General features: G+C 55.4%; 1 protein-coding gene across 1 annotated transcript in view; it reads left to right on the top strand.

The window, feature by feature from the left end:
- Positions 1-920: 920 nt before the first annotated feature.
- Positions 921-25,616, top strand: part of FAIM2 (Fas apoptotic inhibitory molecule 2) — a 36,320-nt gene continuing 11,624 nt past the window's right edge. Inside the window, exons 1-11 of the mRNA XM_055294939.2 lie at positions 921-1,116; positions 3,868-4,063; positions 7,125-7,228; positions 7,636-7,700; positions 8,135-8,188; positions 14,088-14,138; positions 14,439-14,478; positions 15,003-15,040; positions 15,581-15,668; positions 15,947-16,042; positions 17,705-17,758. Of these exons, the coding sequence (XP_055150914.1) occupies positions 1,102-1,116; positions 3,868-4,063; positions 7,125-7,228; positions 7,636-7,700; positions 8,135-8,188; positions 14,088-14,138; positions 14,439-14,478; positions 15,003-15,040; positions 15,581-15,668; positions 15,947-16,042; positions 17,705-17,758 (801 nt within the window). The 5' untranslated portion in view covers positions 921-1,101. The remainder of the gene's footprint in view (positions 1,117-3,867; positions 4,064-7,124; positions 7,229-7,635; positions 7,701-8,134; positions 8,189-14,087; positions 14,139-14,438; positions 14,479-15,002; positions 15,041-15,580; positions 15,669-15,946; positions 16,043-17,704; positions 17,759-25,616) is intronic.

Raw genomic sequence — 25,616 nt, forward strand, 5'->3', positions numbered from 1 at the left:
TCAGAGAGGTTAAGGGCCTTGCCAAAGCCACGCGGCCAGTGGGTGACTAAATTGGGCCTTGATCCCAGCTCTTGAGATTGCAAACCCCCTATGACACTGCAGCAGCTACAGAAAACGGGGCCTGATGATGGCTGGGTCCCAAGGACACGTCTGGGGAAGCGGGGAGAAGGAGCTCTGGCATGGGAGGAACGGAACAGGAGGAAGATGGAGACGGGGTGATGGAAGCTAAGCGTGGAGGCAGGAAGAGAGCTCTGGCAGGGGTTGTAGAGGCTTTGAGACAGAACTAGCGGTGTCTCCAGAAAGACCCCGTGAAATGTCCTAGCGGGGCTGAAAGAAACAGAAGAGGTGTCCTCCCACCCCATGTCTCTGTGAACCAAGGCAGGGAGGGACCTACTGTGTGCATTTCACAGGCGAGAAAAAGGAGCAAGGAGAGGTGGCTATTGGCTTGCCCCAGGCCCACAGGAGCGCAGGGCCCAGGGGCCCTGTTAGAAGCGGGCAGCACAGGCGAGACTTCCAGACGTTCCTCTCTACCGTGGATGATGAAATAGCTGATGAGAGGGGAGGTGGAGATGGAGACAGAAATCACGGCCGCATCTAAAGAGGGAGGGGGAAAAGGCAGAGGCGCAGCTGGAGCTGCAGAGAGATGGAGAGACGGTGGAGAGATGAGGCCCTGATGCCCGGCTCTGGTTTCACGCGGGCAGCGTCAGCTGGTCGGTGTCACGGAGTTCCCGCGCCCTCCGCCCGCTCAGCCCCCGCGGACCCATCCACTGGGGTTGCTCCGCAGCGCGACGCTCTCTCATCCCGGGGGAGGGTTAAGGGCGGCGGTGGGGGGTGCGGGGGGGGCAGCGGAGGGAGGGGGCGGTGCGCGGCCGCCTTCCCCCCCCCCCCCCCGGGCTCGCGAATCCGCAGCGTCCTCCGCAGCATCTTCCCAGGCCCGGCCCTCTCCTCCCCCCCCGCGCCGATGGTACGCGCCGGCTCGCCTGGCCCGGCTGCAGTGGATGTTGCTAGAACCCACGCGGAGGAAGGAAGAGACGCAGGCAGGCTGCGGTTACCCAAGCGGCCGCCCCGGCCTCAGGGACCCCTTCCCCGAGAGACGGCACCATGACCCAGGGAAAGGTACCGGCATCTCCCCCGCCTGCACCATCCTCCATCCTCCGGCTCCCGGCTCCCTGTCATCCTCAGCAAGCCCTCTGGACCACGAGAGCATCCTCCCCTGGCCCTAGTTTGAAGGTCCTCCGTGGTCCTTGCTGAAGTCAGAGGACCGAAAGGCCGGTGTCAAGGAATGGACCGGGGCCTCTTCCTGCCCGCAGGCGCGCCTCTCCTCCCCTGTCACCCTCCCACCCCTGCTTTGGCATCACAAGGCTCCTCACAGATACCCAGGCCCCCCGAGAGGAGTCAGCCCGGGCGTCTGGTGTGACTGTATGTGTGTGCATGGGTATGTGTGTGCCAGGGTGAGCCCTGAGGGGCAGTGCCTATCGGGCAACCCCCTCTGGCCCAACCCTCCAATCCCACACCCAACCACTTTATGCTCATCTTTCCCACCCTCCACAGAAACAACCCCCACCCCACTCCCTGCCATTGTTCCACATCTGGGCGTCTTGGCTCCATCCCTGTGCTTGGGGCTTGCTATGACAACTCTGCGTCGGGATGCTCTAATTGTTGTTTTGGTTTTGGCCAGGCATGGATGGGTCCGGATGAAGCATCACTTCTTCTCCAGTTTTAGGCCTGAATTGTAGGGGAGGGGCTGGGGCAGAGACTTGGCTGGCCTAGTAGGCTTATGTAACATCAATAGCCTGTGGAATTATACAACCACTAGGGCCTGGGGCTAAGGGGGAGGGTACTCTGGCCCTCTGTTTGGGTTGCTAAGGATTGGGCAGAGAAAACAGGGGAAGGACGTCCCCTACACTCCCCCCTTCTTCTCTTTGAGAGGAGCTTCAGAGCCAATGGCATCCTTCCCTGGACCCACAGACCCTCCTCTCCCTGTATGCAAGCTCTTTGGGCCTCAAATGATGTCATTGGGTGATACCACCTCCTGCCATTGGTCACACCTCACTTGGGAGTGCCGTATGTGTGATGGGGGGCTGGGCATTAGGGTCCAGGAGGCTCTGGGGGGCGGAGTGGTAGGGTGGGGGCTGAACTCGATTTAGGTGGGCATGATCCTTCAGATCCGGGTGATGAGGGGGGCTGGGGAGTGGGAGAGAGTGGGAGGCCTGGGGAGTGTTCAGTTTGGTAAACATGGAGAACCCACCCCTTCTGCTGAGTCTCCTTCCACCTCCACCCTGCCTCCACCAGGCCCTTTAGTGGCGCTGTTCCCTTCCTGGCGTGAGGAGGACCTTTGCCTCCTCTGCCCCTTGTCCCCAGCTCACTCACAAGCTTGCTGGGGGACGGAGAAGACCACTCCAGTTCAGTGGTCCTGGGGCCTGGATGGAACCAGAAGTCTTCTGGTGCGTGCCTGTCTCCAGGCTGCCTCAGCCAGACACCCCCTGCAAAGAAGGAACTCCTCAGTCTTCCTCAGTGGCCCTTTAGGTCTAACACAATCTTCTGGGAACCAGACCTAAATCCCATTTTCTGACAGCCAGGCCTTTTGTTGCTCTTTCAATTTCACACCACCCCCTCCACCCCAATCTTTCCTTCTCTGGCTGCCTCATTCAGGCCTTCCCAGCTCAAATCCTCTCACCAAAGCTAAACATGTACAGGGGTGGGGGGCCGGGGACACACCTAAGTGTAAATGGACTCGCGTCTCCAACCTGCCTTGGGGACATTTCCCTTTGAGCCCGTTTCCTCATCTGTTCAGTGAAGGAAGAGACTCAACTGGATGTCTTCTGAGGCCCCTTCCACTGGGTCACTCTGTGAGTCTGTTCTGGTTTCCGGAAGAGGCTGACAGTCCTACAGGATGAGGCCAGAACAGACCCTTCGCCAGGATCCTCTTGCCCTTCCTCCACCCTGAGGGCCCTTCCTCTTTTTTGTTTTCTCCCTCTGCTCTTCCCTTTCTGTTGCCCTTCTCTCTCCCATTTCCATTCTCCTTGCATCACTTCCAGCCCAACAGAAGGATCAATCTCAGTGGATGGTGCCTAGGCCCTGCCTCTCAGTGGGCCACATGCAGTTCTGTGACCTTGGATGAATCACTCTTCCTCTCTGATCCTCATTCTCTTCATTTTAAAGCAGGGGTCAAAATGCAACTAGCAAGTCTCAGGAAGATTAAATGACATAACCTTTTATTTGTAACAGTCTACTATGTGCCAGGCCCTTTTCTGGAACTATAGAGGCCCTGCCCCTACCCCAGGGACAATGACAGCGACAACCAGTGGTGGACACTCCTAAGAATTTTCTCTTTCCGGCCGGGCGCGGTGGCTCACGCCTGTAATCCCAGCACTTTGGGAGGCCGAGGCGGGCGGATCACGAGGTCAGGAGATCGAGACCATCCTGGCTAACACGGTGAAACCCCATCACCACTAAAAATACAAAAAATTCTCCAGGCGTGGTGGCGGGATCCTGTAGTCCCAGCTACTCCGGAGGCTGAGGCAGGAGAATGGCGTGAGCACGGCAGGCAGAGCTTGCAGTGAGCAGAGATTGCGCCACTGCACTCCAGCCTGGGCGACAGAGCGAGACTCCGTCTCAAAAAAAAAAAAAAGTTTTCTCTTTCCTCTGTTCCTATCCCAGCTCTACCGTGTGCCCCAGCTAGTTCTGACCCCTCTGGAGCTTAGTTCTCTTGTCTATAAAATAGAGACATTCTTGTCTGCACTCCTGGCTTCTGAGTGCAGGTAAGGAAGGACCCATGAAAATTCCAGGAATTGAGGAATTGGTGAGGAGGAGTTGGAAGGCCCCCTTTCCCTGGTGACTGTCTCTCTCTCTGCCTCTACTCCATAGCTCTCCGTGGCTAACAAGGCCCCTGGGACCGAGGGGCAGCAGCAGGTGCATGGCGAGAAGAAGGAGGCTCCAGCAGTGCCCTCAGCTCCACCCTCCTATGAGGAAGCCACCTCTGGGGAGGGGCTGAAGGCAGGGGCCTTCCCCCCAGCCCCCACAGCGGTGCCTCTCCACCCTAGCTGGGCCTATGTGGACCCCAGTAAGTCTTTCAGCTCCTGGAACCTGGAGCATCATGGGGTGGGGGTGGACCCAGAGGCAAAACCTGAGTAGGAGGAAGTTGTCCAGAAAGAGGTACACTGTGTGGTTGTATGAAGCTGTGCTGTTAGATGCTTAGGATTTGGGGAACTCGTCTGAGGGTACGTCAGAGACAACTCCATGAAGACGGAGACAGATACAACGTCTGCAGCAGGGTGCTCTCGACGGGGAAGAGGGCATTTTTGTTTTTCAAGTCACCATGCTAGACTCAATGGAGGGGACAGATGAGGGAGGAAAGCTAAGGGCTGGTTAAGAAAGAACTCCTAGAAAAAAGAGATACAGAGAAGGAGGGGGCGTATGAGGCTGCCACCGGCCACAGCCTTCACTGGGCCTGGCCCCTGTGAGTGAGGGTGCAGTGTTTACTCACTGGCTGGTCTGAAACCTCAGTGGGGACAGGTCTCCATGGAGGCCCCAGGGCTGTTGGGAGATAGGGGTCTGGGGATCCACCTCACCAATCACTCTTCTCATATCTGTTCCCTTCCCCAAGCCCGTGCTGGGGCAGGAGGGCATGACGCGGGGAGGGAGTGTGGTTTCCAGCCTCAGTGTCCCCCACAGCCAGGCACACTCACCCAGGTGGATGCCAGATTCCTGCAGACCGAGAATCCCAGTGGGTAGGAGTTGCTCTGTTGGGTCAAGCAGCCTGTGGGAGCTTTACCTCGGGGCCAGGAATGTATAGCTTCCCAAAAGCTCTGAGGAACTCCTCCCCAGCCCCTTCGGCCTTCCTCAGCAGCCCCTCCCCTCCCCCACTTTATCACTCCACCTCCAGCAGGATTCTAGAAGAGATCTCAGAGACAATGCCCCAGACAGAGCCTCTGCTCACAGGGAGTAGCCACCATGGTCTACATCTCCCACTACAAATCCCCTGGGCACAGACCCCTGAAGACTCACCCCGCCGTGACCTACTGGAGGGTCAATGAAGGTCTGGTGTTTGTGGGCGTCCTCCTCCCTGCCCTACACACCCGCCGGCCCACTTTCCCTCTCTTTTTCCCTTCCCTCTGTGGCCTGGCCACCTGGGCTTTGGCAGAGGATGTAGACAGGACACGAGGGAGAAGTGAAGGACAAGAGGGCAAGGGTCTCCAGGCCCCAGGTTTGCAGTGGGTCTACCTCTCTCCCCCTTCCTCATTTCCTGTATCCTCGTTGCTAGGACTGCTGTTTTAAGGAATGTTTTCCAAGGAACTGTCGAGGCAGGAAGGCAGCTATGACAGACATTTACTAAGTGTGTGCCAGGGCACAGGGTTCGCGTCTGGGTTTGTTTCGGAGGATGCATTCACTTGCAAGACCTGCTGGGATCTCTGTCCTCAGAGAGCTGACTGTATAGACAAGTGATTGGACAACTACCACACAGTGACACAAACACAGTAACAGACGCCTGGGCACCTTACCTAACCCACCTGACAGTCAGGGAAGGCTTCCTAGAAGAAGCAGTATCCACACTGAGTCCCAAAGGATAGGCATGAGTTAGTCGGGTGAAGAGGCAGGAAAATGAGTGTTTAAGGCTGAAAGAATAGAATGTGCAGGGGCACACAGGCAAGAGAGTACATGGTTGAAAAAATATATTCAGGTCGAGAACATGGTTGGGGGGAGGAATGTGTAGCGGGGCTGGAGGGTGCTGCTCAGGGAGGCCGTGGAGGCTTTCTGAAGAAACTTGAACTTGAGTGAAGGGCAGTGGGGAGCCATTGAAGAGCTCAAAGCAGGGCAATACCATGGTCAGCTTTGAAAGACCAAGACAGAGGCTACTGCTGGGGGCAAATGAGATCGTGGAAACCTAGTGGGGACAGTGGAGGGACAGAATGAACACATTGGAGGACTTGGAAATGGCCATGATGAGGGGCACAAGGGAGAGGGTGAGACAGTGTAGTTCCCAGCAGAGAGCATACGCTTTCATTTCACACACCTGGAGGCTTTCATGTTTATAGTCCCCAGGAGGTGGGTATCACTCATCAGTATCAGAAGAGGCTCAGGGAAGGCCAGTAACTTTATCAGGGTCACACATCTAGTAAGTTCTAAGGGAGGGATCCACCCCTGCGTCTGTTTGACTGTGGAGTCCATGCTCTTCCAAAGGCCTCCGTTCTGGGACTAGGCCTGGAACTGTCATCCTCACCCTCACTTCTTGCCCTTGTCCTGGCTTTATTTCCCCTCCAGCCCCCTACCCCCTGAAGCCCTGGTTTCCAGCTAGAGTACCAGCAGTCCACCACAGCCAACCAGTCCCCAGCTCCCAGCCCAAGAGCCTCAGCACAAGCCAGAGTCAGAGCTGGGCACAGTGGCTCATACCTGTAATCCCAGCACTTTTGGAGGCCAAGGCAGGTGGATTGCTTGAGCTCAGGAGTTCAAGACCAGCCTGGGCAACATGGTGAAACCCCATCCCTACTAAAGATACAAAAAATTAGCCAGGCGTGGTGGTGTGCACCTGTAGTCCCAGCTACTCGGGAGGTTGAGGTGGCAGGATCGCCTGAGCCAGGGGAAGTCGAGGCTGCAGTGAACCATGATCATGCCACTGCACTCTAGCCTGAGTGACAGGAGTGAGACCCTGTCTCAAAACAAAACAAAACAAAACAAAAACAAAAACAAAAAGAATGAACCAGGGTCAGGATCTTTGCTGCTGGGTGGCCCAGAGAGAGTGACTGGCCCTCTGTGATCCTTGACCACAAGGGAGCCAGAATGTCCAAGGAGGAGGGTGGGGGGAAGAAGATGGGAGATTCACATTCGTATGGCAGAGCTTGGTCCCCGGAGAGCCCCAGCTGGGGTGGAGGGAGAGGTAGGGGATGACAGTTTCTTCCCAGGACTCAGAGCAGGAAAAGTGAGAATTGACCAGGGAGAGAGAGCTGGGGATTGGGGTGGAGCCGGGCTGGGCCGGGGCTGGGTGTTTGATAATGGGGCAGGAGAGAAAGACTTCAGGGTCCAGAGAGCCAGGTTGACAAAAAGGCAGTTTTGAGTTGGGGGCTGTTGGGGACAGTACTTCTATGTAGGGGAAACCCTCATGTCCTCCTCCTCCGCGTGCTACACAGGCAGCAGCTCCAGCTATGACAACGGTTTCCCCACCGGAGACCATGAGCTCTTCACCACTTTCAGCTGGGATGACCAGAAAGTTCGTCGAGTCTTCGTCAGAAAGGTAATGCCCCTCTCTAGCCCTCTGGGACTGGGAGGCTCAGTGGGGGAGCCCCTGGAGAGGCCCCTGGCCCGACCCTCTGCCTGCAGAAGCCATCCCTGCCCCCTTCTCTTGTGATCCCAGCTGACAGCACCCACTAGGAATTGCTTCCTTAGGTGTCACTCCAGTGCCCTGTGCTACATACACCTAAACACACTGTCCCCTCTTTTCTCCCAATGCTGAGAGGGGGTGCGCTTGGCTCTGCAGCATCTTTGCTTTCCTTTCGCCTTGCCCTGGGTTAACTCCAATGACCCCCAAAAAGGAAGGTGGAGTGCACAGGATGGGGACCTGGAGAGGTGACTGAGTCACTGCGGGGCTGACAGGTCCCTAACAGGGCCCCCCAAGCTGAGTAGAACACCTCTTACCCCCAGGTCTACACCATCCTGCTGATTCAGCTGCTGGTGACCTTGGCTGTTGTGGCTCTCTTTACATTCTGGTGAGTTGGCAGCATGGACCAGCACCTTCCAGGGGTGGCTATGGCCAGGCCTGGAGCCGGGGAACCCATGATCGGACTCCTGCTGGAATGCTGCCTGGAGAGATGCCTGTGGGTCAATGGGCCTCCTCCTGCTGGGAAAGAGCCTTAGAGAGGGCACCAGGCGAGGGGCCCTCTGTCCAGTGTGGGGTGGACCCGGGGTGCCTTCTGGGTGTCTGTGTGGCAGTCCTTCTGATCCAGACCACTAGCTGCATGCCCAGGCACCTGCAGGTCCCAGCCGGGGACTGTGGGCTGGGACTCCCCGAGCCTCCAGGGGCTGCATTCCTTTGGCTTCCTCTCAAGTTCTGTGAACTGTGTGGGACAGATGCAGATGCTGAACCAGAAATGGAGACCTAGGGTACATTCTGACTCTCTCTCCCACTCTCTCTTCTCTGCAGTGACCCTGTCAAGGACTATGTCCAGGCCAACCCAGGCTGGTACTGGGCATCCTAGTGAGTATATCTCAGTCCCCAGTCCCCTTCCAGAGAAGGCTTAGTGGCCAGAAGAGGGAATCTCTGTGTCTTTCTTGACCTAATCTGAGCCCATAGCTTCCCCCAGCCCCATAGGGGACTGTCCTCACAGATCCCCTCCAACCCTGCCCCATTCTGTCGGCTTCAGAGCATGGCCAGAAGCACCTTTCTGGGGTGTTACATCTGCCGGGGCACGGAGGAGATGGGGGTAGGTTCTGCTGCCTGCACAAATTGGGAAGGGTTGGGCCAGGTCTGTAGCTGGAGAGACCCAGACCTTGGTCCTAGGAGGAAGTGGGGCTGGAACGCTTTGGCCCACACTAATGATAATGTTGCTACTCTTATTAATGTTGTTAGTAATGCTTATGAAATATTAATCATAATAGCTACCACTTAAAGAGTGCTTAATAAGGGCTGGGCATTGTTCTGTGTGCTTGATGTAAAGTATTGCATTCGGTCCTCACATCTACTGGATATGACTACTTCAGAAAATTAAGGTTCGGAGAAATGAGGAACTTGCCCAAGGTCACACAGCTAGTCAGTGGTAGAACTGGGATTCAAACCCAGAATTCAGGTTAAGGCTTGTGCTCTTAATCCGTCCACTTGGCAGGCTCCCTGCAGCCCTCGAGCCACTTGGCTCCTGCTTGTCCTATATTCTTTGAGGAACCCGGCCGGTAACTTGGGAGAGGAGGTTTGAATGTGTAGGTGATCCTGATCCTCCTTTCTGGGTAATTAAGGAGTCATCCTGGATATCTCCAGACCAGAACCATCCTGGGGCTCAGAGCAGAACTGCTCTTGCACTCATTGTGAGCCCAGCCCTGTACAGAGGCTGCAGGAGAGGAGGCCTCTGCAGGGAGTCATTGGGTGGCCCAAGGTAGCATGGACAGATGCAGCATTCGGAGAGGGGAGGAGGGAAGGAGGGAGCCTGTACACGCAGCCCACATCAGGGGCGCCCCCCAAAGGATGGGCCATGAAGACCGGAGACAGCATTCCCAGGAGAGAAGTGGCTTAAGCAAAAGCGTGGGGCGAGAATGCACGTGGTACCTTTGGTAAACTGGGACTTCTCTGGTAGAGAGCTGGCAGGCTCCATGCAGGGGAATCCCAAAGCATCTTGGAGAGCAGTGGGGCCTTGTGGGGTCAAGGTTCTGACTGCCCGGCCAAGGAGCTTACACACTGCGGCTGTCCCAAGTCTGTTCCTGCATAGGGCTCTGGTGGGGAGGTGGGCTCAGCCCAGAGCCCCTGGACCACGTCGAGCCCAGAGTAGCCTCAGAGATGGGCCTAGAGTTCACGGAGGCCCACCAGAGGCTGATGGTAAGGACCCTGGCCTGGCCTCTGGGGGTTCCAGAGTCTTTCCTAGAGCAGAGGACAGAGGGCCTGTCTGCAGGCAGGGAGGTGTGTGTCTTGGGGAGCTGGGAGGCACTGTACGGTAAAGCTAATGAGGCCCCAGAGACCACCACCTGGGCCAGCCCATGTGGCAGGTTGGCATGGCTTCTGGCACGTCAGCATGGCCTGGCAGCTTTGGGCCCCTGAGAACTTGGGAAGGGATTCTTAGGCCCCTCTCTGAGCCCTCTGGAGGAGGGTCTGTGGGACTCTATGCTCTGAGCAGGTGGTGGCAGGGAGGCAGCCCAGGAGTGAGTAGGCCCAGGAGGTGGGGGCCAGAGTCCACTCCACTGGGGGGATAGGGGGATTGGGAGGGTGGAATGTGAGAATCTGACCTCTGAATGGTGAGATCTGGAGTCCTTCCTCTTCGGCATCTCTGGGTAGAAAACAGAGATGCTCTCTCTGGCTTTTACCAGGGTGAGTGCTGGCAGAAGTGGGAGGTGGGCATGGACTGGGCGCTTTTCATAGGGTGTCCCAAAGTGTGAAAGGTGCTTGGGAGTTTCACTACTGGGATGCTGCCCTTTTCCTCCAGAAAACCTGCCTGGGGTCCTGTCCTGCCCTGCCCTGCCCACTCCACACCCCTCAGCTCTCTCCATCCTGCCCCCTAAGTCGGCCTCATGTCTGAGTCCTGGTAGGTCTCACCTCCTGCAACACATCATGTGCTCCCTGAGGACTCCATCCGGGTCTCTTCCTTTTAGAATAACAATAGGAGCATTGAGAAGCAGACAGCTCTTTGTCTGTATGGAGGGCACCGTGCTAAGCACTTTACATGTATTTTTCACTTGATCTTTCAATAGCCCTGCCAGGCAGACACTACTGTTATCCTCATTTCACAGATGAGGAAAGTGAGGCTCAGAGCAGCATAACCAGGGTAGAAATCCAGGTCTTTCTGAGGGTGAAACCCATGTACTTGCCCTCTGTGCTCTGCTTCCTCCTTTGTCTTAGAGCAGGACAAGCGGGGGAAGGCGTTGTGTTTGGATGCTGGGCTGCACCTGAGCCTTACTTCCCTGTCCTGACATTCTGTAAACAGACTGTGGTTCCTGCCCAGGCCCTGGGGCTGGGGCTCTGATGCATAAATCATTGGTTCTCTCTCTCTCTCTCACTTCTTAAGTGACTCATTCCCTGCCCCCTGGGCTGCCAGCCCCCCCCCTCCCACCCACCCACAGCCCAGCTTTCTCAAAGCCCTCGTCGCCTCCCTCCATCGGTTCTCACCTTATTGTCTGATTGCGCCCACTGAGCCACCGTGTCTGCGGTGGTGGAAGGCTGGTGGGCCAGGAGAAACCCAGGCAGAGGAGGAAAAGTGTGAGACCAGAGCTGGGTGGAGGTGGGTCAGAGCCTTTCCAGGAAGCTGTCCATCAGCCAGCTTCTAATTATCATAACTCTAGTGGGGAGTCCCACCCCCGTGCCAGGCCCACGCAAAGCGCTTGAACTGTGCTGTCTCATCAGTCCTCCCAACAGTCCAGTGAATTGGTACCAGTATTTCTGTCTCGCTAAAGTGGAAACTGGGTCTTGGCTATTGTCCAAGGTCACACAACAGTAGTGGCAGAGCTGGGATGTAAATGCGGAGTGTCAGGCTCCCAAGCTGTACCACAATCCCAGGGTCTTTGGCTCCTCTGCCCTTCTTCCGGACTCCTTGTCTTGAGAGTTGAAGAGCTATGAACCAGAGAGAAAAGGAGACTGGGCTCTTGCCCTCAGGTAGCTTCCACTCTGGCTGGGGAGATAGAACCCACACCCGCATGGACAAGGGTATTATTATTAGCATTATTGCTGAGGTGGCTGACCAATGACTCAAGCGAGACTGAAAGAGGGCAGGTTCCGAGTGTTTCCTAAATTGGGCAGGATGGCTGTGCTGTCCCGCACGGAGCAGGATGTTCAGCAGCCCCTGGCACCAACTACCAGAAGAGCCCTCCAGTCACTGTGACAACAGTTCCTTATTATTTGAAAACCACTGAGGACCAGGAAAGGGTTAAGTTGAAGGGGTCCTACTCACCAAATCCAATATGCTTGTCTCAACTCCTGCATCTCTTGTTTTGCTTTTTTGGGTTTTTTGTTTTCTTTTGTTTTGCATTTCATCCAGAAATATTTGAAGAGCACCTACCAGGCACCAAGCTCTGGGTCAGATGGTGGGAATGGAGAATTGATAAGTTGCAGGCTGGCCTCCAGATGCTATACCTGGGTGGGAAGTCAGAGGAGCTGGCCCGAAGGGTGCGGGGCTCAGGCTTTGGTTGAGGTATGCCTGCGGTGCACAGAAGATGCCCCCTCTAACCCAGGCCTCAGCTGTCCTTGCCAGCCAGTCCTCTCCAGCAGGAGCAGAGTGTGGCAGCCACGTTTCCAGGGAGCAGAGCAGGTTGTGATGAGAGGGGTGTAGTGGAGGGGCAGAGTGCAGTGAGAGAAGGGCTGGAGGGGTGGGCGGGAATGCATTATCTGATTGCTCAGCCAGGGCATTGTCAGGTCTTTGGGAATTTTATACAGGGAAGTCACATGATTGGATCTGCCTGCAGCATGGAGGGTGGAAGGCAGGTGGGCTCCTGCAACAGTCCAAGCCAGAGAGAGAGAGGTGCCCTGACCTCAAAGGGTGGTAGTGGGGTGGAGGGAAGAGGGCAGCTTTGATAACTGCCTGGGTAGGAAGATCAACAAGTCCAGGTGGTTAATTGGGCGTGGCGGAGTGAGAGTTAAGGATGATGCTGAGGTCTCTGATTGGGTGACTTGGAGGATGCATGACATCCTCTGCAGGAAGGAATGCAGGAGATGGAGCAGGGGAGACAGGGAGCTCCCCTCTAACCCACTGAACATTACTTGTATCTGAATAGTCATGTCTGCCCAGTAGGCAGTTGGAAATTCGAGTCCAGGGTTGAAAAGGAAAATATAGATCAGAAATATGGGTGAGCAAGTCATGTGGATGAGGGAGCCCACCTAGGGAGAGCGTGGGGGAAGAGCTGGAGAGGACCCCACATCGAGGGAACCAGGCAGACTGAGAGAGACCCTGGAGGGACCGAGGAGTGGTGAGGGAGGTAGGAGGGACCCAGGGGTCATGTGGAACCAGGGAAACAATGATAGTGACCAGATGTTGAGAAGCCAGGCAACGTAAGGACTGACAAGTATCCACTGCACTCAATAAGGTCCTGGGATGCGGCAGAGCCAGCTCTTATTGAGTAGTGCTGAGACTGTTTTTTGGGCTGGGAAGATGGAGGAGGGGGCACGGTGAATGGAGACCACTTTTTCAAGAATCGTGGCTGCAAGAGAGGATGAAGTGGCAGTAGCTGGAGCCAAGGAAGGTGTTGGTTAAAGATGGAAAACAGCTGAGGAGGCTTGTGTGGGAGGAGAGGTACCAGTGGAAAGGTTTAAGTAATGGAGATCCCCGGGCAATTAAGGGGGTGGGAGGATTGCCCTGGGACGGGAGGAGGGACAGGAGGGCAAGTAGCACCATATGATATTTGCAGGTGGCAGGCAGGGATCCAAGGGAGCTCACCTCATTTCCAGTCTTTCTGGAGCACCGGAGGCAGAGTGTGCGGGAAGAGTGAGGGGGCCTGGGAGGTTTGTGGATGGAGGAGGAAGCTTGAAATTGTGGGTGATGGGTGAGAGAACCGAGGAAGGAGATGGGGAAAGGATGGCAGTGCCATGTTGAAGGCCCATTGGGGGTTGGAAACTATGCATTGGTGGCACCGCTAACCTAGGTAGGCATGGGCAAGCTCCACCCTTGGGTCCCCAGCCATCATCTCCCACCTCCTGGACTGGTCTCTGCCTCCACTACTCAGAAAATCCTCAATCCTCCATCACTATCTCTGGATTGCCCTCAAGCTGCCTGCCAGCCTCCCACTGGACGTGGCCACCTGATATAAAAATTCACCCGACAGGTGCCACTTCCTGCTTGTGCCAGGTGCTGGCAGGACAGACGAGGGCCCTACCCTTGCTGAGTTTACAATTTAATAGGCTAGACCAACAGTAAAGTAACTCACAAGATCACTCCAGGTAATGACAAGGGCTGAGAAGGGCCTGTGTGGGGCAGTGGTCATGAGCAGGGACTCTAGAGCCAGAGTGCCTGGGTTCTCATCCTGCTTCTGCAGCGTGGTAGCTGGATGGCCTTGGACAAGTCGCCTGACCTCCCCGTGCCTCAGCAGTAAAGTAAAGATAGAAGGATTACACTCGTTGATACTCATAAAACACTTAAAACTGCCTAGCACGTGGGAAATGCTGTATATGGGCTTTTAAAATAGCAAGATAGTGTCTGGGGAGACCACTTTGGATTGGGTGGTCAGGAACAGCTGTCTCATGTGACCCAAGATTCCCTGTTTCTAGAAGCAGGCTCGTCCCATCCTTTTGCTCTCTTTTGGAACTGGACCGCCACCCTGCCCACTGCCAGGTTCTAGGATGACCGTGGCCTCCCCATCCTGTCCCGCCTGGCTGCCCTGTGGGCGGGGGTGGCAGAGAGTGGCATAAGCAGGGGGTCTTGGGGGAGGGACCCAGGAGAGGCTGGCTGACTCATCTATCCGTCCGTCTCTCACAGTGCTGTGTTCTTTGCAACCTACCTGACCCTGGCTTGCTGTTCTGGACCCAGGTATGCTAATGGCTTGAGGAGGAACTTGTGGGAATATGAGCAGGATCATGAAAGCTCTGGCCCCAGCCCTGCCTGCCACCAATGAGCTGTGCACCCCTGAGAGGGCCCCATCCCTCTCTGGGCCTCTGTTGAGCAGGCGGCCCCTCCCTCCTTTACTTGGTGCCTCTGAGGCAGGGAGAAGGGGGATGGAGAAGGGAGCAAATGGGGATGTGGCTGAAGGAAGAGGCTCTAAGGAGTGTGGAGGCGGTTGCACCGCCCCCACCCCCTACTCTCCCCTCAACTCTGTGGCTTGCCCTGCAGGAGGCACTTCCCCTGGAACCTGATTCTCCTGACCGTCTTTGTAAGTGATCCGGGGTGTGCTGAGGACAGACGCTGAGTGGGGATGGAGGAAGAAGGGAAGCAGGGTGGACTGAGGACCAGGAAGCCTGGGGATGTCCAATGTGAGGTCCCTGGCGGGGCAGGGGTGTTTTCACCCCACTTCTTCCACAAACACATTCCATCTTCTCTTTCCAAATGGGCTTAATCTTGCCCGTTCCCCATCCACTGTCTTTTTTCATTGTGAATTCTTTTAAGGGGTTTGCTTGAGGCATCCTAGAGCTACGGTAATAAAGAAGAGTGGAGGGTCTTAGAAGGGGGGAGCAGGGCCTCAGAAGAAAGGAAGGGACAGCTGGCACAGAGCCTGAAGCTGGCAGCAGGGACACTGCTTAGCCAGGCCTGACTCCCGAAAGTCAGTGTGTGTGGGGGTGACATAGACAAAGAGTTGAGGGGTACCTGCAAGGGGTGGAGACCTGGGCTGGACCTCGAGGGTGCCCGGGCCCCCGTGTCTGAGTTTGGAGCATTCCTTTACCCCGCTTCTCCTTTCAGACGCTGTCCATGGCCTACCTCACTGGAATGCTCTCCAGGTAAAGGGAACAGGTGGAAGGAGAGAAGGACCATAGGCCAGGCTTGGAGCCAGGCACCGGCCACACCCGACGGGAGCTGCCCCACACCCCATCCTTCCAGGGAGCACGTGGGTGGGCCCGGGGGCTCAGGCATGCAGGAGGCTTTGGCCTAGGGTCCTCTCCTTGAGCACTCAGCTGGACAGTGACTCCAAGACCTGGCCTGGTGGATAGGGGGTGGGGAGCAAGATGGCTCCTCCCAAGCAGTAGTTTACAAGCCCCCAGACTCATGACCTGCAGTTACTTGTAAACCACCTCCGGGCCCGGCACAAACCCCTCCCCACTCCCACTCCCACCTCATCAAGATCCTTCTAATTTGATTTTGAGTCTAAGCCTGTTGGGAGGGGCACGGCCAGAAAGGCTGGGGAGGCAGACAGAGGGATCTGGGGAAAGGGCACCAGTTTGGGGCCAGGTCCTGGCAGAAGAGAGGGGCCTGCTAGGACTAGGGTGGGGGAGACCAGCTGCCCTGCCTGAGAGCTGACCCCTCGGCCTGACGGTCCTCAGCTACTACAACACCACCTCCGTGCTGCTGTGCCTGGGCATCACGGCCCTTGTCTGCCTCTCAGTCACCGTCTTCAGCTTCCAGACCAAGGTCAGCTCTGGGGTCTGCAGGCAGGGACGCCTGGCCTGAGGCTGAGCAGGGGAAGGCAGATGGGGTGGGGGGCTCAGAGCTCAGACCCAGGGCTGGGGAGAGAAGTAAAGGGGGTGAGTTGGGTTTGGGGAGGCCACCTGCTGAGGGGGAGGAGGGGAAGGAATGCCAGGTTCTTGGGGTGAGCACAAGACTATGGCCTGCTGTATGGGCTCAGCCTGTAGTTGGGGCCCCAGGAAGGTCAGGCCGCTCCTGCAGCTGACCCCATCCTGTCCCCACAGTTCGACTTCACCTCCTGCCAGGGCGTGCTCTTCGTGCTTCTCATGACTCTTTTCTTCAGCGGACTCATCCTGGCCATCCTCCTACCCTTCCAATATGTGAGTCTCTGGGTCCCCCAGCAGGCCCCATGGGGAGGGAGGGGCCCCACTGGCCCAAGGTGCCGTTCCCTCCCCTGCCCGCCAGGGAAGGCCAGGAGCCAAGGCCCCACAGCCTGCCATCCTGTGCGGCCCCTCCTGGCACCTGCCACAGGCGTGCTGGCAGTGTAAGCAAACAAGGAGGCTTTTCTTGTCAGGCCTGGGTACCTGCCTGGCTCCACAAGCCACATCCGGCTTCACTTTTCCCATCCTCCTCTGTGGGGTGGAGGTGAGATTGAGGGTAGGGTGTGGAGCGTTTAAACCCTGGGCAGGGAAGGGAGTACTGGGGCTCCATGAGGCCCACCAGACCCAGAGGGGCCTTGAGGAAGGGTCTTCTGGGGGCTCCTGGGGGATCAGCCATGTCCAAAGAGGCAGAATCTAGCTGGCCAGGCAGGCGGGAGGTGGGGCAGTGGGGCTCGGAGCATACCCACATCCTTAGAGCATCCACCAGCTGGCAGCCAAGTCTCAGCTCTTTTAGAGGTGTCCAGCCTGCCCTGGGGAATCCAAGTGAGACTCTGCAGGCACCCGGGCCCCTGCATGTGGAGAAGGGGCAGATTGGGGTCATCGCAGGAAGGCCTTGAGATCCGAATCCTGGGAACCCAAGAGATGAGCTGTTGGACCGCTGCTGGGAGCCCAGTACTTATACCCCCCACCCCCATAGCCACACATGGTACACGGTCCCCCACTGCCCTTTTCTAGCAGGGCTGCGAGCAGTAGTCCTCACTTCCCCCTCCCCACCTCCATCCTGCCCAGCCCCAGCCTCCGGGCACTTGGCGTCCAGTCCAGGACGTCAGGATTGGTGCTGGCATTTCCTTGGCTCTTCCCAGGATCCTGTTGACGAAGGGAGGGGCCAGAGCTGGGCTGGGGGCCCTCTGTGTGTCTAGGATGGGGAGGAGTGTTACAGGAAGGGGCCGCAGAACTTCAAAGAACCCTTTATTGACCCAGGTCTGGTTGATGGGATGCCTTTGTTTCCGAGTCTTCTGGAGGAGGGCCCCATGGAGGGCCCTAGTGCAGTGCCTCCAGCAGAGTTTCCCCCACAGCTGGCTGCTCCAGACCTGGAGGAAGACTCAAGGGGCAGAGGGTGGGGAGGTGCTGTTCCAGCCTGTGCAGGCAAGCCCACCATGCACAGCTGGCAGAGACTCCAGATGCCCCCCCACACACACCCCTGAGGTGAAGTCTTTGTCCCCTTCTACCTGAGTTCCTTGCCTCCCAGGCAGAGCCCAGGAGTGCCCTGACACAAGGACAGACAGATCCTATCCTGGACAGGGATGAACGCACACTGGGAGGCGGGAGCAGCCTCAAGCAGTCCCAGGCTAGAGGGAGGACGGGGCCCACCGAGAGTCATCTTCATCTGCCCTGAGCCCAGGGCTGTGTGCTGCGGGAAGAACGGCCAGGCTCGGGGGAGTTCTCCCACCAGTCCCGCCAGGATCGCTCTTATCCCGGGCCTCACTTCACCCACCACGGGCACACAGAGAATCAGGGGCCACTGTCAGTCCTGCGGCTCCTTGGGGAGCGCTGAGCAGGGCTACCCCATGTCCTCCATTCTCTAGACTGAGCCCCCCTCCCTGCCCCTCTGACTGCTGCCCCCTTCTTGTCATCCCTAAGCCCATTTTTCCTCTGCCGCAGGTGCCGTGGCTCCACGCAGTCTATGCAGCACTGGGAGCGGGTGTGTTTACATTGGTGAGTGTGGTCTGGCTCCTTGGCAGCCTCCTTCCCAGCATCCTGACCATCACCCCAGTCCCCTTCTCCTCCCATCTTCCTCACAGCCCTCCTCCCTGGATCCTCGGGAGCGCCTGCGGGTAGGGCTAGGCTCAGTGCTGCGTCTGTTTGTTTGGGGAATTCTACCCAGTTTCCAGGACAGACCGGCTGACCTGGGCAGGAGGGAAGATTGTAACAGCAGGATGGAAGCTGTAGACAGAGGCAGAGCTGGGAAGAGGCATCCCTTCCTCCAGGGGAGGGGCAGCGGTGCTTGCGGGGGTGGGAGAGTGGGGGTGTCCTGGCCATGTGGACCAAGTTAGTAGTTACCCTCCTAGGGGCAATTGGAGAAGGCTTATTGGAGCCAAGGAGATTCCAGGTTCCCTGAGAGAGAGACTGTTACATTGAGCATGTTCTTTGCTGTTCTCACAAAACTGAGAATGTTGATGATGATGATGATGGTTAGGAGAACAATAACAGCTAATATTTATTGAACACTTGCTTCCCCCCAGCCAGCTCTCCATAGCATTTAATCGTCATCTTAACTCTATAAGATAGGTTCTACTATTAATAAATTAAGATGGGGAGGCCGGGCGCGGTGGCTCACACCTGTAATCCCAGCACTTTGGAAGGCTGAGGAGGGCGGATCATGAGGTCAGGAGATCGAGACCATCCTGGCTAACATGGTGAAACCCCGTCTTTACTAAAAATAAAAAAAAAAAATTAGCTGGGCGTGGTGGCGGGTGCCTGTAGTCCAGCTACTCGGGAGGCTGAGGCAGGAGAATGGTGTGAACCCGGGAGGCAGAGCTTGCAGTGAGCCGAGATAGCGCCACCGCACTCCAGCCTGGGCGACAGAGCGAGACTCCGTCTCAAAAAAAAAAAAAATAAATAAATAAATAAATAATAAATAAATAAATTAATTAAGATGAGGAAACTAAAGCTCAGAGATATCAAATAACATGCCCAAGGTCACACAGCATCCTAGGAAGTGATAGGGCCAAACTGGGAACCTGGACAGTCTGATGTGAGTCCCCCTTGGGGTCTGAGGCTAAGTGGGGAGTGGCTGGAAGCAGATGCCCAGGAGGCAACAGATGACCATGGACAGACACCTGCCTGGAGCTGCCCAACACAGGCCTTCTGCTCAGGTGGGCCCCATGCACCCGAATGCAGTCGTGTTTTAGGACCCACCCAGTTGGGCAAGCTTGTGCTGGTGACATCCTCTCAGAAAGGCATTCAAGGTCAACATTTATTGACAATGGAAGCAGTAACCAGACTCTCCCCTCCCTCGCTGGAATGTTCAGCTCAATTCAAGTGGCCAGAGTTGCAGCTTAGTCCAGGTTCTAGAGGCTTGTGGGCGACAGGCTGAGGGGGCTGAAATGGGGGAAGGGATGGGGAGAGAGCTGTGAGCAGAGGTTTTGGGGGCTTTGGATAGGGGTCAAGCCTGAGTGAGGGTGTGGCAGGTTCATTCATGCGTCCTTTCCTCAGGTCTTTACAGAGCACCTACTGCGTGTGATGTGCAGCGCGGCTGCCCAGATGCCTGGTCAGCAGGGAGAGTGCAGTGCGTGGTGCAGAGTAGCACACAGCCAGTATTGTAGAATGAATAAATGACCTCCAGGCTTGGAACTGGGGGGCTGAGATCTAGATGAGAAAACTGAACTCCAGAGAAATGGAATGATTTGTTCATGGCTTGCCGGCAAGATAATGGCTCAATATGGTCTTGATCAAGACTAAAGTGTCAGCTTATCCCAGGCTACCTAGGACTTTCCCAGTTTCAGCACTGAAAGCCTCACTTCTTGAGGAGCCCCTAAATCCTGGGCAAACTGGGAGCCTGGTCACCAGAAGACACTAACTTTTCTCAGACCCCGCACCATGCTCTTCCCTCCAGGCAATACTTCCTAAAGAAAGGTTTCAAAGGATGTGGTGGGGAATCAGACTAGGAGAGAAAGAGGAGGGCCACATTTGGGAGAGCTAGTCTGGGCAACAGCGCCTGGAGGCCCTAGAGGGAGGCATTTGCAGGGGCAGAGAGGGATCAAGCCAGGGCAGACAGGCTGGTGATGTTGGAGGCAGTGAGCACCCATGGGGGCCGGCCAGGGAGTTTACTTGGCTTCCGGTGGATGAGGTTACAGCCAGTGTGTGAACCACCCGAGAAAGCCATGCATATGCAAGTAGGGCTGGGTGAACAGTAATCCCTTAAATTTGTTTGATAAGCCCTAGTGTTATTAGAATAACAATAGTCCCCATCCTCTGTTCCATGCTTTGTTTTACAAAGCACTTTCACACCCGTTACCTCCCTGCATCTCCACCACAGTCTGGCTGGGGAGTGGGGGCAGGCAGCCCTGAGGCTGTAAGACTTGCTTTCCATCCAAAGCCCTGGGTGTTAAGGGGCTGGAACAGAGTCTTTTTTTTTTTTTTTTTGAGATGGAGTCTCGCTCTGTGGCCCAGGCTGGAGTGCAGTGGCGCGATCTTGGCTGACTGCAAGCTCCACCTCCCGGGTTCACGCCATTCTTCTGCCTCAGTCTCCCAAGTAGCTGGGACTACAGGTGCCCGCCATCATACCCTGCTAATTTTTTGTATTTTTAGTAGAGATGGGCTTTCACTGTGTTAGCCAGGATGGTCTCGATCTCCTGAGCTCGTGATTTGCCCACCTCGGCCTCCCAAAGTGCTGGGATTACAGGCGTGAGTCACCATGCCCATCCTGGCACAGAGTCTTATGGCCAGTAACAGGCAGATTGAGGACCAGGACCCAGGTGTCCTGTGCCTAGCCTGGTGCCATTTCCAGTGCCCCTGTGGTTCCCTTCAAAGAGTACACCTTCTGTGGTTCTACCGGCTTGGAATTGGGGAGAGGCTGAGGCGTTCTCTCCAGGAATTATCCTCTCTCTCTGTCTCTGTCAGTCATCAGCATTGCCCTCTCCAATGGAGTAGTCCCATTAACACAGGAACATGCTGCAATTTCTCCCACCTGAAAATAACCCACAAAACACTCTTGACCCACATCTCCCTTCTCACTCCTGCCCCATTCCCTGCTCCCCATATACAGCAAAATTCCTTTTAAGAGAACCTCCACTCACTTTCTCCAGTGGCTCTCCTCCCTCTCTCCTTCTTCCCTACTCTCCTCACAATTCCTTTCCCTCCCATTCTCTCTCTCTCTCTTTTTTTTTTTTTTGAGACAGAGTCTTGCTGTGTCACCCAGGCTGGAGTGCAGTGGCGTGATTTCCACTCACTGCAACCTCTGCCTCCTGGGTTCACGCCATTCTCCTGCCTCAGCCTTCTGAGTAGCTGAGACTACAGGCATGCACCACCATGCCTGGCTAATTTTTTTGTATTTTTAGTAGAGATGGGATCTTGCCATGTTGGCCAGGCTGGTCTTGAACTCCTGACCTCAGATGATCCGCCCACCTCGGCCTCCCAAAGTGCTGGGATAACAGGCGTGAGCCACGGGGCCCGACCATTCTCTCTTAAACACACTCTCATCCTGGTCACAGGGACCTCTGTGTAGCTAAATCCGGGGACCCAGTCTCAGTCCTCATCTTGCTGGACTCCCAGAAGTATTGGATACAACGGTTCCTTCCCTCTCCCACCCGCCCCGAAGCATCTTCTTCCCTTGGTGTCCAGGCCGCCACCCGCCCAGGCTTTTCTACAGCCTGCAAAAGGCCGACTCTGCTCTTTCTACCCTGTTCCCTCAGGGTCTCAGGCAGCCTCAAAGCTTTGAATGCGATACTTTATGATGATTACTCTAACATTTACATCTCTAGGCTGGATCTCAATCTTGAATTCTAGACTAGAATTTCCGGTTGCCTAGTGAGGGTCTGCATGAGGAAGTCTCATAGGCACCTCGGACTTCACATGTACGAAACCAAGCTCCTGCCCCTTCCCTTGGATGCCTGCTTTTCCCAAAGCCTTCCCCATCTTCCTGTCACTCAGGACAAATGCCTTGGTGACATCTTCCACTCCTCCCCTCTCCTCACCCCCTACATCACGCCCCACATCAATGCTGTGTCCCCCACTCCTATCCAGAATCTGACAACTTATCTCTGCCCTCCTGGCTAGCTACTCCCTGTCCCAGCCCCCGTCGCCTCCAGCCTGGATTGATTGTTGCCATGGCCTCCTGCAGGCTGCCCCTGTGCCCGGCGTGTATGCACAGCACAGCAGCTGGAGTTGTTAGGTCCCCTCGTTCCTCCATTGAGCATCCCGCAATTGCTTCCCACAGCCTGCAAGCTCTCTGACCTCCCCACTCCCCTCTGCTGTAGCCACGCTGGCCTCGTGCTGCATGAGCATGGCAGGCTCTCTCCAAACCCAGGGCCTTTGCACCTACCTCTGTCTGTTCTTAGAGTCTGCTCACAGCCCTCTCTCCCATCCTTCAAGTGTGTGCAGCTCAGTCCCTCCCTCTTCCTCCCTACTCTATTTCCCTCTCTCTATAGCGCATCTCATTCTGACATACTATGTATTTTTCTGATCTGTTGCTCATTGCCTGTCTCCCTCCAGCAGAATCTAAGTTCCTTAAGGACAGGGATTGTAGTCTGGCTTGTTCATCACTGCAGCCCCAGTGCCCAGAACAGGGCCTGGTGCATAGTAGGTACCCAGGAGATGTTTGTGGCATGAACAGATCCCCAAGAGGTGTGGCAGGGGGCAGGGCCAGGCCCACGGAGGTACAATCAGAGCAAGGCAGAGAACGCACAGGCTATGTGGTTGAATTCAGCACTGCCCATCAGTCTTCTGTGAGTCACAGGGGAGGGGGAACTGCAGTGCCAATTATCTCATTAGGAGATCAACACTCCAAAAGGCCCTGGTCGGGATCATCCTGCAGATTACAGAAACAGCAATGGAGAGCATGGGGCCAGTTCCCCGGCTCCGTCCCCTGCCCGGGTTCATCTGCAGCTCCCCTGGGGTCCGTGGGGCAGGGGAATGTTGATGAGAGGGGCTTCGAGACTCATTCCCCTTACCTCCTCTCAGTTTCAGGTAGACGAAGGCCCTCAGAGGCCCAGCCCCATAACTAAATCCCCTTACCCTCCCATTAGCTCGAACTCAGAAACATGCTGACTTCGTCCTGACCCTCAGGCCTGCGGACTCTGTGGTCCCCTAGCTCCAGCCTGTCCCATAACTAGCACCCAGCACCCCTGGTCTCTTGTCTGCCCGTCCTGCCCTCTCCCACCGTAGCCTTTGGGGAATTCTCAGCACAGTGGGGGCCACTCCCAGCCCTGCAGCTGAGCAGAGCTGCAGACAGCACACTGCATGCAGGCGTCCCTGCCACGTGTGCCGCGTCAAGGAGACTGTGCGAAAGTGGGGTGAAGAGAAGTGTAGGAGGAGGCCGCAGACCCCCAGGGGGACCCTCCCCTCAACCCCCACCAACCTGAGCTTTGGAAGCGCTGTGAGAATCCAGCTTCGAGAATCCAGTTTCTCTCCCAGAAACATCAGCCCCTCCCTTGAGATTCTGCCATCTTTGAGGGCAGGGCTGCCCAGTGGAAGGGGCAGCACCTGAGGGGGTGGCAGGCGAGGCTTCTTAGGGCTCTGGTCCAGCTTTGAGGAACAGGCCCCTCCTAGGCCTCACCCATGTCAGCCTTAGTACATTCTCAGGGAGCCTTGGGTTTTTGGTCTCACCCCTACCCCATATCCCTCACTGGATGCCAGAACCGAAATATGCCAGTAGAAGTGGGCAAGCCAGCTGAACAGCCCTGACCTCAGAGTGGCCGAATCGTCCCATTCCCCCTAGTGCCCTCTCTTTGGGTGCTTTTCTGTAGAAACTCATGGAAAGTCGCACAGGAAGCATGAGGGTCGGGCCGGGCTGGCGTGATGGGGCAGGGAATGGGGTGGGGGCACATGCCTGCAGCTGGCTTCTAGCCGCAGCTGAGACTCCAGGGCCCATGGGACTTGGAGCAGGTTGCCCCATCTCAGAGTTGGTCCTTCCTTGGGGAAGCTAAGGTCTCTGAGCCCCCTAAATCAGGAGCCCAAGTCCCAGAGTCCTCGGGAAGGAATGAGGCATAGGACATTAGAAATTAGATGATGGGCCCAGTGGGAATAGACCTCTTCACTTCCTGCCCAGCCTGGCCAATTTGAGGACCTTGGGAGCCATTGACAGTTGCTAAGAAACATCACAGTTGTCGTGCTTTAAGGAAGATTAGTGAGAAGCTGAGTGGACAGACCAGAGGCTGGGAGACCAGTTAGGAGGTCACTGCGGTGTCCCAGAGCCGGGGTGGGTGGGGGCAGGGAGACTGCGCATGGTCAGTACTGGATGCTGCAAGCCTAATGGCATTTGGATGAACAGAGCTGGGATAGGAAGATGCTCAGTAGGGATGCTGGATCTCCAGTTCTGATGTTGACCACTGACTATGGAGAGACATACAGCTATCTCTCCTCAGTCTCTGGAAGGAAAGCAGGGCTGAGACCTGGAGCCCTCAGAGCTGGCAGGGACCTGCCTGAGGCAGCTGCTGCTGAAGCTGAGCATGAGCTGAAGCCAAGACAGCACGTCCAGAGAGACACACACACACACATTCACGCATATACACACATGCACATCCATATACACACACTCACATAAACTCACATATACACACATAGCCACATGCACACATACACATACATACACACTCATATACACACATATACCCACATGCACATACACACACATGCACACATACACACACACATACACATATACAAGCATGCACACACATGGACTCACATGCACACATACACATGCACATATAGATATGCACACACATATGCACTCAGACACATGCATATATACACACATGCACATACACACATGCACACACAATACACATGCACATATACACATGCACAAATACACGCACACATAGACACACATGCACATATACACACACATATACACACATACATACACACATGCACATATACACACATGCACATACACACATGCACACATATACACACATACACATATGCACACACATGCACTCACATGCACACGTAGACACATACACATGCACATATACACATGGACATACATACACTCACGCACACATAGACACATACACATGCACATATACACACATGCACATACACAAACACATGCACAGACATGCACATATACACATGCACATACACTCACATGCACACATAGACAAACACATGCACATATACATACATGCACATACACAAACTCACATGCACACATAGACACATACACATATACACACATGCACATACACACATACACTCACATGCATACATATACACATACACACATATACACATATGAACATACACACATACACTCACACATACATGCATGCACATATACACACATGCACATACAGTCATATGCACACATATATACACACCTGCACATACACACATATACACACATGCACACACGTGTACTCAGACACATACACATGCACATATACACACATGCATACACACATACACTCACATGCACACAGACACACATACACACATGAACACACATACACTCACATATACACATTCACATGCACACACATACACAAACGCACATACACACATGCACACACACTCACATGCACACAAATACACACACATATACACATGCATATACACTCACATATACACACGCTCACATGCACACACACACATACACGCACATATGCACACATGCACATACACTCACATATACACACTCACATGCACATACACATGCACATATATACAAGTGCACATACATACACATATGCACACATATACACATGCACATACACACACTCATGTACACATATACACATACACACGTACATATACACATATAAACACACACACGTACACACATGCATGCACATATACACATGCACATACAGTCATATGCACACACATACACGCACATGCACAT

This window comes from Symphalangus syndactylus, chromosome 10 (genome assembly GCF_028878055.3).
Source record: "Symphalangus syndactylus isolate Jambi chromosome 10, NHGRI_mSymSyn1-v2.1_pri, whole genome shotgun sequence".
In the NCBI taxonomy this organism is placed as follows: Eukaryota; Metazoa; Chordata; class Mammalia; order Primates; family Hylobatidae; genus Symphalangus; species Symphalangus syndactylus.